Genomic DNA, 14,273 nt, shown 5'->3' with positions numbered 1-14,273 from the left:
TGTAAGGCATCTTCTTTTGTATTACACATTCAAATAATCATTGAAATATACTAATGAATTTAATTTTCGAGTTTAAAAAACTAAAATTTGAGTTTAGAGAATTGATTCTTTCAAAAGAAGATATAGTGAATCAAACTGAAAATTGGATATCTTTGTTGAAGTAAGCATTAAATTTGAACGGATATTTTGGGAACAACTTTGGAAGGCTAAGTTTTTGTTATTTACGTAAAACATTTATTTTTTAACTTGAAAATCTTTAAAGATGAAATTTAATTGATGTTTTCACAATTACACGAAGATTAGGGTTGAGAGCTATGAAAGATGTTAACAGTACAAAATGGTTCCGCTCAAGATCAGAATTCTTTCCTCAGTAAAACAGCTCTAGAGTTATTCAATTAATCAAAAATATTCTACAAATCTTCATTAGAAACCAGAAACCAAGATCTATCTGTTGAATTAAAAAAATCGTTTCAATATAACCCCTATCCATACCGCTTGATCAACTGTTCCGAGCTGCGTCGAATTAAGCCATTTAGTTCCGATCGAGATCATTTACCCTATCATAAGCACATTCATTTGGTATGAGCTTCATCAAAAGCAGAATAAAAATTTCCCTCATAACTATTGAGAATTTACATTAGAACCTCAGACAAAGAATCTAAAATTAAAAAAAAAAATACAACAGAATTAAATTCAAATTTCATGAACAAAAAGTTCATCTCAAATTAAAATTACAAGTATAATTCAAATACAAAATTGAGAATGAAATTTACAATCGGAGTAAAGCAGGAGTTGCAAAATCTATAATTCAAGTTCAGATGTTTATTTCACTTTCATATCTTAATAATACCAAAAAATCTAGTTCATGTAATGTTTTAAAACTTTTAAAATGTAATGCGGATTTTAAAAATAAAAATTATTTACAGTCCCCCCACAACCATGGGTCACACACAACAGTTAGTCACTGATCATTAAAACTGTTGATATCTACTAAACTAGATGAAATTATTTCATATTAGTATTTTTAATTTATCGACAATATCATCAAAATGCATAAAAAATATTATTTGTGCGTTTGCTAACAGTAAAATTGCTGTTTGAATACTTTTTATCATAGGTTAACTATAAGCTGTCGAACTATCGCAAAAAATTACAATGTTATAAGGTTGACACCTTAAACCGTTAAGCCCCTTATGCAGGTATTTCAAAGATTCCAACCAAATAAATTGGTCCCATATAAGCACAACGGACGAGTTTACATTTTCCAAGTGAAACACAGCGAATGAAATGCGAAAATTCAATAATATTCGGCAAAATAAAAGTGACCCATAATTTTTACAGAATCCACCAAGTTCCACACAATCATGGGTCACTTTTTCGCAAGCAAAACAAAACATTTCTTGGTTGCTAGCTCAACCCAATTGCCCCTTGAATGTATACAAGCGAAGAATGCCCCTGAATGTTTGCCAGAAACTTGTTGATTTTCATGTTGATATTCGGGTGTTGCCATGGACTTCTATGTGACTAATAATTGTGGGAAATTTGACTAATCATTGTTACAAGCTACAATTTTGACCCATAATTGTGGTTTTGAAAAACGTTGATTGTGTCGGTAAATAATGTTATTTTTTAACAAAATTGAAAATAAAAACATATTAGAAATCAAAGAGGAAGTATTTAATGATTGAAATTCATGCAAAGCTTGATATCTGGTCAACTAACACCAGAATAAACGAAAATTTTGTGGTGAAAGGATACGTTAATTGACTAATGATTGTGGGGGACTGTATTTATTTTATCAAAACATATTTTTTTAAAAATTAAGAAGCTTTTGTGTCAAAAGTTAGCTTAAAAACAATAGTTCAGAGGGGAAAATGTTTAAGACACAGAATCATAAATCTGGAATAAGATGAGATTGCAAATGAAGATATATTCATGTTTAAAGAATCACTCAATTAAATTCGCAATTCCAATATGTGAGCGTTTTTTATGATAATAATAGTTTGAAAATGGTCACTTATAAAATGATTTGTTGAATTCAGAGTATTTCCTTTAGTAGAGGATAATTTAAAAAAAAGTACATTAGAATCAAAAGTATAAAATTTGGGCTAAATTAGTTGAAAAAGTTTCAATTAGAATTTCAAATCTTAAATTCAAATAGAAATAAAAATTCAATAGCGGAACTCAGTTTTGCCGATTTATCCAATTTAGTCTGCTACAGTTAACTTTTTTTTAAATTTTTTTTTTTCAAAATTCGAAAGGGTGAAGAGTGCATAAATCAATGCAAATTTCAAGAATGATAAAAAAACTAACATTAATTTTACATACTTTTACTCATGCTTATAAATCGAGCATTCCACATTGCCTAGTTTTATTAATTATTTCCAGGACAGTTCAACGATCTACACTTTTCGCTTATTAAAAATCAATAATTCTAGTATGAACCCAGACTTCCCTGATGATCCTTAATCGTAGTTGCCGATCATGTGCTTCACTCCAACGCATGATTTGAAGTTTATGGACATTTTTGGCAGTGGCATACTTTTCCAGCAGTCACGCACAGACATTTTATAAATAATCAAAGGTTGCCAGCTGTCGATTTGATAATGATGGATTTTGAAAGAAACTGTGCAAAATAGTTTCTTATTATTCTCTTGTATCGTAAATTTCTCGACAACCCGTTAATTTGAAAATTCATAAAAAATAGGTCAGATAGTATGGATGAGTGGGGAATCATGGGCCACTTTTTTTCTATGATTAATAACTTCTTTATTATATTAAAATAAATGAAAAATAAAATTCTACCTTCTACCTTTCTAACATATATCATAAGGCAGATTTTCATTATTAATAAGTTGTTTTCCTTAAGGGGGGGGGGGGGGGGTAGGGTCTAACGGGTATAAAAAAAACACCATTTTCACGATTTTTTTCTGGAGCTATCGTTCAAACAAATGTATTCAAATTTTTTGCATTATACAAAGCATTGATAAAAGAACATTTAGTAATGTTAAAAAAAAAGTAAGTTTTTTAGATTTTAAAAAATTGTGGAATTGTGGAAGAGTTAATCACCGTAAATTTATTTTACGAAATTATCGGCTATATCGGTGAAATTTCATATTCTTTGAGAAATAATATTTTAAGAATTGAGAGGATATTGACGGATAGAAGATTAGAATAAGGTAAAAGATGTTGAAAATTAGCGGAAGGGTAATTTTAATTTGAGTAGGCCCGTGAGGAACAAAACGATGAAATGTGATGAAAAGTTTTTCAAATTGAAATTACACTTCCGCTCATTTTCAACATACTTCACTTTATTCTAATCTTCTATCCGTCTATATTCTTTCAATTCTTAAAATATTTTTTCTCAAAGAATATAAAATTTCACCGATATAGCCGATAAAATAATTTCAAAAAAATTGTGCGCCATCAAACCCAAGTTGACTAGATCACGTGCAAAGTTTATGAGTTGACCCAAAACTGAAATTTCATAATTCATTTAATTATTTGGAAGCAATTCAGTCATGAAATAAAAGGAAAGTTGTGTATGATCAAATAATTGCTAAAACGTGGTTTGCGAACGTTTCGGCAAAATTCCTTAGGTAGAATGGGCAATATATTTTACATAACTCTTCATTTGGCTTAAGGAAACTTTACAGATATGAAAAAGTATTTTAAGTTTTGAATGTGTATAAAAAACATAAAAATATAGGTGTGATCGGGATGAATGAGCCATTGAAGCTAAAATTCCCTTGAGAAAAAAATATGAATAAAATATAGGTGACCCAAGATATCCCACAAAATGTGGCCTACGATTCCCCACAAGCAATGATTTGCAAATTGGTTGCGTTTGTATAACTAATTGATGTTTCATCAAAAATTCCTTTTCCACGTGAGAGAGCATGACAAAACTAAGATCATAAGCGTATGAGCATAATTTTGTTATGAACTTTAGGTTCCCATCGTTGAAATTAGCGGGTGCTTGTTTAAACTTTAATAATGTTAGTAATTTTTTTAAGTTTTTAAGGTTGATAAATAAAAGAACCATATAATGCGTATTAAAGTCAATAACATATGGAAAAATATGCTTACGCAAAGCGACGGCCATGACAGTTGGATTGAGATTTTTATCTCAACACACATTTGAGATATCCAGAGTCGCCCACGTTTCCCCATGGCCCACGTTACCCACTTTCCCCTATCGAAAAAAGAACACGGAGGCTCAAGCTAGTGTTTGATATTTTTCATCTTGGGATTGACAATTTCATCATTTATTTTCTTTTTTTCATAAATATTTTACAGCGACGAAACATTGGAAGCTCTCAGTGATGCCCGGGTAGTTGCCCCGGCCGTTCAAACGGTGGATCTTCATTCCGCGGATCATCGCAACTCGTTCCTGTACGTGTTCGACTATCAGACGAAGTTCGGAGATTTTCCGCAGGTATGTATGATTGAATATGACATTACAAGTATCCATTAATTATTGCTATCGCATCGGGTCCCCACGTGCCGGATGTGCGTGATGAAAACCAATGGATGAAATATTAATTTCACACGCTTTTCAAATATCCATCCAAGCCACGACACGGTCAGTCTCGCGCTTTCCCATTTGAGACCGGATCGACCATGTTCGTCAACACACTTCCACTGAACTGGTGAATGAATAAATCAAAGTTAATGACATGCAGCACAGCTGATAATTGCATTTTTGAGTGTTCATGTAAAACAGATAAAGCACGGATGCGCTCCAGAAGGTCACACATTCTGGAAATTGATCAGTTTTATTGCGCGGGTCTTCACTGACGATGAGGTGACAGGAGAGCTCGTCCTTTAATGGAATCAAAATTGAAAATTTAAATTGCATTCATAACCATTGAACTTGCATCAATGAGTCGAAGCAATTGATTGTCAGTACAAAACAACATAACTATTTCTAACTTTCCGAGTAACTTTGTTTTTTTATGTATGATTTGTTTTTAATTGAATTTGCTTTAATATTTAATTATTTTCTACACAATATAAGTTGAATGAAAATGTGTAAATATTTTTAGCACTTCCAGTATTTATGCTAGGTAGTTGCAAAACTGAAGCAACTCCCATCAGAAACAGATTGTGAAATAGTGATCTTCCACCGCAGATTGATGATGAACTCCACCTCCAAATCACATCATTCTAACAATTTTCTATGCCGTTTTGATAAAAATATCAAAAAAAAAAAAAAGAAACAACCCTATAATCGGGGCGACGAGGGAGGCTTAATTTTTTTGCCTGGCTTGGAAATAGTCATCGAATCCGATCACGGAGCAAAAACACCAACAGCGAGTCGGCGAGTCATTTGGTGCATTCGAATCAGAAACGGGGAAAACCGAACGTCCTCTGCCTCTATTAATTAAACATTGAAAATGATTTAGAAGGTTGGATTTTGACCAAGCCCGAAAAAAAAGAAGGACACGTCCGAACTGAACAGGGCGTCATTTTTTTCGTTTGCTAAATTTTTGCTCCCTCGATCGGATCCATTTGATGTTGATTTTGTCGTTTTGGTACTGTATGGCTGTGTGGAGCGAATCGAAATAACGGTCATTGCAGCTTCCTGAAGCGTTTTATATTGGCAAACATTTTGCGGGCCATAAACCATGGAAACAATCGAACAAACAGTATATTTGAACTTTGGTTTTGATTTATTGACTCCGAGAATTGTTGAGGCTTGTGATTCGAGTGGGCCTTCTATCAATGGTTTGATAGGTGTCCGTCCACTGTCCAGTCCATTGTTCCAATTTATTCAATCAGCGCGATTTTGAAGAGAACCGAGTGCTTCCCAGTCCTACTGTTATAATTTTCTTCCGTAGTCTTATTTTTGTTTTTGTCGTCATAAAGGACGTTCCAGGAACATCAGTTTATAGGAAAATCGGTCAATTTCATGACAGCTATGGAACGCATATTTTTGATTTTTTTTTTTCAAATAAAAAAAGTAATGAAGTTTGAAAACACTACAAATATTGATGTGATATATCTCTTAGTTTTGTATACAGTGATTAAAAGCTTTCATTCTATTTTCAATCAAGAAAAAATGCCAAAAACCCAACTCCGTCTTTAGACCATTTTTGGTGGTCTTCCTCAAGGGTGAAAAAAAAACGAAATCCGGCAATAACAACTGTTAGACAATACCCTTGAGGAAGACCACCACAAATGGTCAAAACGTCGGGCATTTGAAAAAAAAGTTGTTTGCTTGAAATCTGGGCTGGGAGGATCGCAAAATACTAATCAGCGTATTGAGAGGACGTCTGAATTGAAAGTAATGGCGAGTTAAGAGGACAGCCAAGTATTTGCGGGTCTGGGAGGACCGCAAAAGTATAATCAGCGTATTGAGAGGACAGCTGAATTGAAATTATCGGTGAGTTGAGAGGACAGCCAATCATTTTCGGGTCTGGGAGGACCGCAAAATTAAAATGAGCGTAAGGACCGCAAAAGTAAAAGAGGGCGACCTATTATTAGCCGGACTGAGAGGACCAAAGAACTAAAATAAGCTCTTTGAAATGTGAGCTGAACTAAACAAGTGAATAGAAAGGACAGCAAATTATTTGCGTAGGAGATGAACTATCTTAGTGATTTGGGTAAAAATGTTGAGTTGTGCAATTATTGTGGAAATTGGCAAAAAACCTTCCTTAACAAGACAGTTTTTCATAGAACGAAAGTTTTTTTGATAATCATTAGTCTAAATCTCTGTAAATTTTTCTGCAAAAATTTAAATTGGCTTTTAATTGGTTGATTGGTTGATGAAACGATTCTTTGCACATTTGCCATGGAATGAATCGGGGCAATTTGAACAAACAAAAATCTTCTATTCATTCGGTTTCAGAAAAAAAACGTAGGAATTGTAGTGACAAGAAATCTGGAAACTATACGATCCATTTCTCCACAAAGTCATTTTTGATTTCTCATATTCGTTGAAATTTGTATACACAGTTTGAAAGGTGATTTCATCAGCTTTGATTTGCATTTAAAAAAATTAAATTGGAATTTAAAAAACGAGATACATACAATTCAAAAAGTAGATTTTTAATACAAAAAAGTACTTTTTGATAAATATGTACAATTTTTCTCTTTACACGGGTTATACACAAAAAAAAAAATACGTCATGCACCCAAAAACATTACGAATGCCAACTGTTTTCAGGATGTCAAGGCGTTTAGAGCCATTTTTTTTATAATTTTTATGAATTTTGGATCGTGGAAAAGGGATATTAGTTTCAATGATGTGATGCATCGAAATTCAGAATTTCTTGGTTAACAATGCACCCTTTAAGGGGCGTTCAAATATTACGTAACGCAATTTGCAAGAATTTTTGACCCCCCCTCCCTCCCCCCTACGTAAGACATTCGTCACAGAATTTCTAAGTAAAATCCACAAAGCTTAACAAGCAGCTATAACCCACACCCCCCTAAAAGGGTTACGTAATATTCCCTTAGATATATTGTGATTCTCTTTAAACTTTTAAAGCTCTTTAAACTTTTGAAACTTTTGAATGCTTTTTACAGAATTCAAATCGGTTGAGAAACGGGGTCTTACGTATTCGAATTTTTATTGCTTCTTTCAGGCGAATATGTTTGTGTTACATTGCATAGATACTTTTGATGAAATAACAGTTTAAATTTTAGGTAAGTTTTAAACCGTTATAAATTTTTCATTATAACTCTAATCGAGGAGCAAATCCAGATGAAATGTGTGTCATTATAAAAGCTTTAATAGAATTAATAACAAATCAATCTATTTTGGAATGATTTATTGATGAGAAACTAGTGCTACCTTTTCATTGCTTCACATCAGGAGCAAGACCCTGTTGCAGATATATCGTATGATGTGACATATCGAAAGAAGATCGCTTATAAATAGCCGCCGACCGTGGCCTAGAGGATAGCGTTTCAGTCTTCTAAGCCAGAGGTCATGAGATCGAGTCTCGGTCACGGCATATATAGTACACTTTCTATAAGCTAGTGGTATTAGCATTAGTAAGATGCTTGCCATTATATCCTTGAAAGATTTACGCTTTAGACTTAAGTAGAATTTAGATCTCTTTCAAAAAACACGAAGTTTCACTGAGATCATAAAGGGTGATACGATCAAAATTTGGTCAATATCAACTTGACGTATTTCTTTCAATTTTGCATTTAAAAAACCTGAACACCCCTCATTTTAAAGGTGTGTGTGTGTAGAATGTTGCTTCTATTTTGATTTTGGAATTCACTCTTCAGTAGTCAAAATGCCGTCCAAGGAAGAAAAGCAGCGTATCAAAATGTTGCTCGCGCATCGCTAAAATCCGAGCTACTCGCACGGAAAGCTGGCAAAATTGTTAAAAGTTGCCAAATCAATCGTTACAAATATAATTAAAGTGTTTGGGGAACGTTTGTCGAAAACTGGAATCCGCTGAGACGACAAAGAGAGTTGCCGGTAGTTTCAAGCGACACCCTAACCTCTCTCTCCGAGTTGCCGCAAATAAGCTGGGTGTATCGTCTACAACCGTGCATCGAGCCAAAAAACGAGCCAGACTATCGACTTACAAGAAGGTAGTGACTCCAAATCGCGATGATAAACAAAATACGACGGCCAAAGCGCGATCCCGGAGGCTTTACACGACGATGCTGACGAAGTTTGACTGCGTGGTAATGGACGACGAAACCTACATCAAAGCCGACTACAAGCAGCTTCCGGGACAGGAGTTTTATACGGCAAAAGGAAGGGGAAAGGTAGCAGATATTTTCAAGCACATGAAACTGTCAAAGTTCGTGAAGAAATGTCTGGTTTATCAAACCATCTGTACCTGTGGCTTGAAAAGCAGCATTTTCATAGCTTCCGGGACTGTCAACCAAGAAAGTTACGTGAAAGAGTGTTTGAATAAACGTCTGCTGCCTTTTCTGAAGAAACACGGTTGTTCCGTACTGTTTTGGCCGGATTTGGCATCTTGCCATTACGGTAAAAAGGCCATGGAGTGGTACGCCGCCAACAACGTGCAGATGGTTCCCAAGCACAAGAACCCTCCCAACACGCCAGAGCTCCGCCCAATTGAGAAATACTGGGCTATTGTCAAGCGGAACCTAAAGAAGCAGCAGCAGCAGTTCAAGGCAAACTGGCTTTCTGCGGCGACGAAGGTCGATCGATTTTTTACCCCTTAATTTAGGCACCAATTCGAACATAATCTTTACCGACGAAAAAGACGTCAAAACAAAATTTTACGGTCTTATACAGTAAATACAAGTAAATTTGATAAACCATTGACGTTCAAGTCAAAAGACTTTATGCTTTTCAGAGCGGTCTATTTTTTATTTGAATAATAAGTATCGTTTGGTGTTCTTCAGCTTTAATTTATTTCAACTTAACTGTTTCTGATTACAATTCGCGTATATACGGTAGCTGTGCCGATATTAAACTGATAAAGCTTAATTCTTTTAGAAATGGGACAGTTACGAATGCGTGTATCTCAAAAACTATTCGTTTGATCAAAATACTTTTTATGAAGGAAATTAAGGTAATCTTATGATAATTCATGAAAAAATTTGAAAAAAAATATTTATCGTTTTTTGTAAGAAAAATTTCGACTTTATACTTGGTATCTCCCATCCGCCCGTGCACACTTTTTCCAGTCATGATATTGATCAGTTTTTCAAACTTACACTTTGTCTAATCTTTATTTTAGGTGTCTACAACCTCCTCCTTCATTTACTGATACTTTTTGATCCAATACTTCTCTTTTGAAAGAAACTGAGGGCAATTTAGTGGACCCAGCTGTTCCGAAATTAATAAAACTTGATTATTTTTGAGCCACTCAAAAGTGTTTTTAATGGAATTTCTGTTGGCAAAATCTGACAATAACGAAGTAAAACCGTCATGAAATTGAACTGCAAGGATAATCGGTTAGTATGGATCGTAGGTTGCGAAGGGTACGTACAAGATTACTCATTTTAGGCTTTTAAAAACAGCAAAAACCAAAGTTTTCGTTTTGAAAATTTTTGTTTTTTTTCCACAGGAGCAGAATTTTTACAAATCATTATATTTTATACAAAACAACCAGCAAACACAAACCATAATATTTTAGGAACCATGCCACGAGCAGATATGTCATAGGATTCATATGCTGGAATTTGTTTGAAATAGGGTATTTCCTAATTTTTGTTGTTCATCACAAATCATCTGTCTCATTGCTCGGTACCAGCTTTACAGCTTCCGAGCTCTGGAGCTAGCAAAAAATTGTTATTGGAGGTTAGGTTTGAATAACTCATAACTAGGGAACACTTTCAGGTTATCGAGGAAATTTTTTTGGACATTTCAGCTATCTACACTTAGTTTTTCGCTTATTCAAAATAAAAAGTGCTGGTATGAGACTTGACTTCCCTGATGACCCTTAACCATAGCTTCCGATCACGTACTTCACGCCAAAGCTTGATTTGAACTTTGTGGACATTTTTGACAGTGTTGGCATACTTTTCCATCACTCAGACACAGTAATTCTTAATAATCAACGGTAGCTAACAAACCAATTGGATAATCACGGATTTTTAAGGAAATTGTGCAAATTTTTTTTTCTTTTTTTCTTACATCGTACATATCTCAAGAACGCGTAAACTTTAAATTTTGACAAAAATAGGTCAAATAGTACTTCTAACAGGCAGCAAAATGCTATCAAAGTTTTGCATGTCCGATTTGTAGTAAACGAGCTATTAACAAAAGAAAGTGTCCCATTTCTAAAAGAACTAAGCTTTAACACTTTGTACCTTGAGTAAATTTAACCTTAACTGGTACTGGATATTGCACATTGGCTGTATTTTTTCAATTGAATTTATGAATTTATTGATGCTGATATCTACAAACTCCAAGCCCTGTTTCACACATCAGGACAAGTTGCAACTCCTGCTTAAAAGTAAAAATCAAGGCGACATGAGATTTAGGAAAATATGAAAAGAAAATAGGTCTTAGTTTGAAGAAAAAACGTATAGAAAATCGGTACCTAGTTTATAAACAAAAAACTGAACAAAATGCTGTTGGTTTTGTTTATGCATTGACCCACCGAACCATAAAACCCACATCTAGGCACATTTTCTGTAAATCCATCGGGGTTGCAAAATTTATTCTCTTATTTGTTATCTGCCTACCTTCTCCACAATAAGTCTAATGAACACTATCTCCAAATTGACTCGAGAATATTAAATAAACTATTAGCATGCATTCGATCCAGAAGCCAAGCATATTAAATCACTATTCCAAGCGGCATAATTGAATACAACATCATCAACCATCTTCCGTTAGGATGAACTTGAATGATATTGATTGAATAGTGTATAATTTATGCCACTATACACATATGTACATGAGAAAACTCAATCAGCAGAGAATGTGACCTGATTGTAAATTGAAATCATGCCTCATCCCTGCAAATCGGGCAAACTACCCCGAGTTTCGATTGCAGGTTGCAACCTTACATGTTTGTTACCTTACACATCATCATCGTCATCCTGAGGAAAAATTACAATCCGAAGGAACCAAACAGATTTTTGTCTTGCAAACATTTTCCGAAGAAGAGGAATTTGCGGTGGCACTCGCAGAACGATGGAATGGAAACACGTTTCGATTTGCAGCAATGAATGCTTTCGGGGTATGTTATTTTCACAAGCCCCTCCACTTGACAGCATACAATCGGATTGGATTGAACTTTGCCACTCATGCTTTTCAAAATTCGATGATGCCACTTCACCTTTCCGTCCAACCATTGCAAAGCTTCGACCGACAAACCGACAGACCTGGTCCAAATAATGTGCTAGAAATGAATGGTTTGATTGTGAGTGTGGGTCTGAAGGTGAAGGAATCATCATTGTCGGAATACCAGGCTTTGCATGTTTCCAGATTTCCCTGGAAGTGCCTTCTCCTGCTCGCAACGGACAATTTAGTACGCAAGCGCACGGATTATGTAGCGGAAATTGGAATAATTGTGTGCTTGGGAAGAACCTTGATTTAAAGACAGACAAAAAAACTGTTTGACTAAGAATTAGTTAGGTGGCACTGAATTCAAACAGTTTCGATTTTAAACATAGACGTCCCGATTCCAAAACGAGAACTTGTGATGGTAAAATTTTGAATGAATATTAAAGGGCTTTATAGGAGACAGATTTATGCTTATGGGCCGGAGATGCCAGGTTGTTTTAGCAAAAATAGTTAAGCTACTGGTGATCGTCGCTCAATGGTTATTTATGCCACAAGTTGATTAAAATTGATTTTTTAGGCACGAGTTGTAAATTTATCCAAAGAGTGTTGCCGAATAGGATAATTGTTATGGACTGATGAAAAATTTAGTTAAGCGACGTGTTGCATACACAATTCTTTTAATGTCGGAAAATACTCTTATGAAAATCAAGTTAACACATCGTGAACCAAGTACGAGAGATCTCGTCTTTCCGCTAGCCTTGAGCGAACTATGTCTAGAAGCATAACCAACTGTCATTAATGTGCGTAGTACACCGCTGCAGGCTTTGTATAGGAAATCTGAAATTTATAAGTTATCACAACTCCCATACCATTTTTTGACGGAATTTTCACACACAAAAATCTCCGTAAAGTTTGGAAGCGATACATTGAGTCCTGATTTAGCGCAACGAGTTTTAATTTTGTATGGAGAATTACATGGGGAATCAATTTTTTTTATTCAAAAATCGCTACAGATTTACAGAAACATCGGAAAAATAAAGAAAAGGCTGAATACTACTCCTCGAATTAATCTTTACAAATGATGTGAAGGTACTATGATGCTTAGTTGTAACACAACAAAGATATTTGGAATTTAGAAAAGATTTATTAAAAACTCAGACGAGTTTACTTCACTCATGGCATCGCTGGCTGAAAACTTGCATGCAAGTTATTCCTTCCCAGATCGAAGAAACGGTCCCGAATCGGCCCGAAATCGGTCAGAAATTAGTCCAAAGTCAGTCCGTTTAACATGTGAAGATTTATAATGTTGAATTCTTCATAAACTAGTTTAGCCCGAGCAGACTTTTATGGCAAAATTATAGCAAATTTTGCTATCACGCCATGAGAGCCAAACTTGCTCTCATTTTGCTTGACATAAGGTGGTACACAGCAAAAATGAGAGCACAAATTTCCATACTTGGTTAGCAAAGTGATGCCTAATTTTGCTAAAACTGAGACCTTAACTACACCTCGTTTTCCAAGAGCTTGGAGAGCATAATGATGCCAGTATAAGGTATCATATAATTTTCGTTAATAGCAAAATTTGACATTAATATGCCCTCAAAATTTTCGGAAAATGAAAGCAGAACGAGGTTTAGTTAAGGCTTCAATAAAAGCAAAATTTGGCATTACTGTGCTATATTTTAAATGAATATTTAACTTTCAATTTGCTGTGTTCAACCTTACGTCAACTAGAATGGGAGTAAAATTGGCTTTCGTAGGCGTGATAGCAAAATTTAATGTCATATTTCTTTAAGTTGCCTAAATTTATGCAACGAGTTTCGGAATAGACTTTAATGGCCAAATTTTACTATTTCGGCTGCAAAATTAAATATGGTATCAATAAAGGTGGAACAATGTGCTATCCGCATAAAGAACATGAAGGCAAAACTACACCGAATTTCGCTAAAAATGCATAGTAGCAAAAATTTATACCACAATAACGGGTAACGTAACATACCAAAATAATTGGTTAACGGAATCTAAGCAGCCTGAATGTTATTTCTTACTCCTTCTAAAAAACAGTAAATTTGGTTAGTAAGAAAAACGAATGTTTCTTGAAATACAATTATAAAAGAAACTTACTATAGACTCTTCCAAAAATTTAAGGCCGATTTAAAAAGTTTGTCGATATTAAAAGAACAGAGGATTCAATGCCAAGGATCTAGATCATACTACCGCACCCTGACACCGAAATGATTTCGGGGACCAGGGAGCCCATCGGGAACCATCCGAAATCGTTCGCATGCCAACAAACAACACAGCAATCTAGCAGAAATAGACGAGTTTCGATGCCATAATTTTTTGATTTTTTGTGGCTAACTTCAAAGCTGGTTGTTCGATTTGGCAAACTGGTTCGTGGTTTAAAACAAAGATTCCATTAATAAAAATGATTTGATAATTTGAATAAAAAAAAAAAGAAGAAAACTTACCTAAAGAAATAAAGCCTGAAGTTTCGGAATTCAAGGAACATCAGTCATGCCATCAATTTTCACCAGCAGCAGAAGAAATGCTATCAAATTATTGATTGCCACCTCGTTAAGCTTTT

General features: G+C 34.7%; 1 protein-coding gene across 1 annotated transcript in view; it reads left to right on the top strand.

The window, feature by feature from the left end:
* LOC129758377 (neuroligin-4, Y-linked) overlaps nt 1–14,273 on the top strand; it is a 260,978-nt gene that overhangs the window by 168,392 nt on the left and 78,313 nt on the right. Inside the window, exon 8 of the mRNA XM_055755884.1 lies at nt 4,300–4,438. Within this exon, the coding sequence (XP_055611859.1) occupies nt 4,300–4,438 (139 nt within the window). The remainder of the gene's footprint in view (nt 1–4,299; nt 4,439–14,273) is intronic.

The sequence above is a fragment of the Uranotaenia lowii genome, chromosome 3 (genome assembly GCF_029784155.1).
Source record: "Uranotaenia lowii strain MFRU-FL chromosome 3, ASM2978415v1, whole genome shotgun sequence".
Lineage (NCBI taxonomy): Eukaryota > Metazoa > Arthropoda > Insecta > Diptera > Culicidae > Uranotaenia > Uranotaenia lowii.
This window is presented reverse-complemented; position numbering and strand designations above follow the sequence as displayed.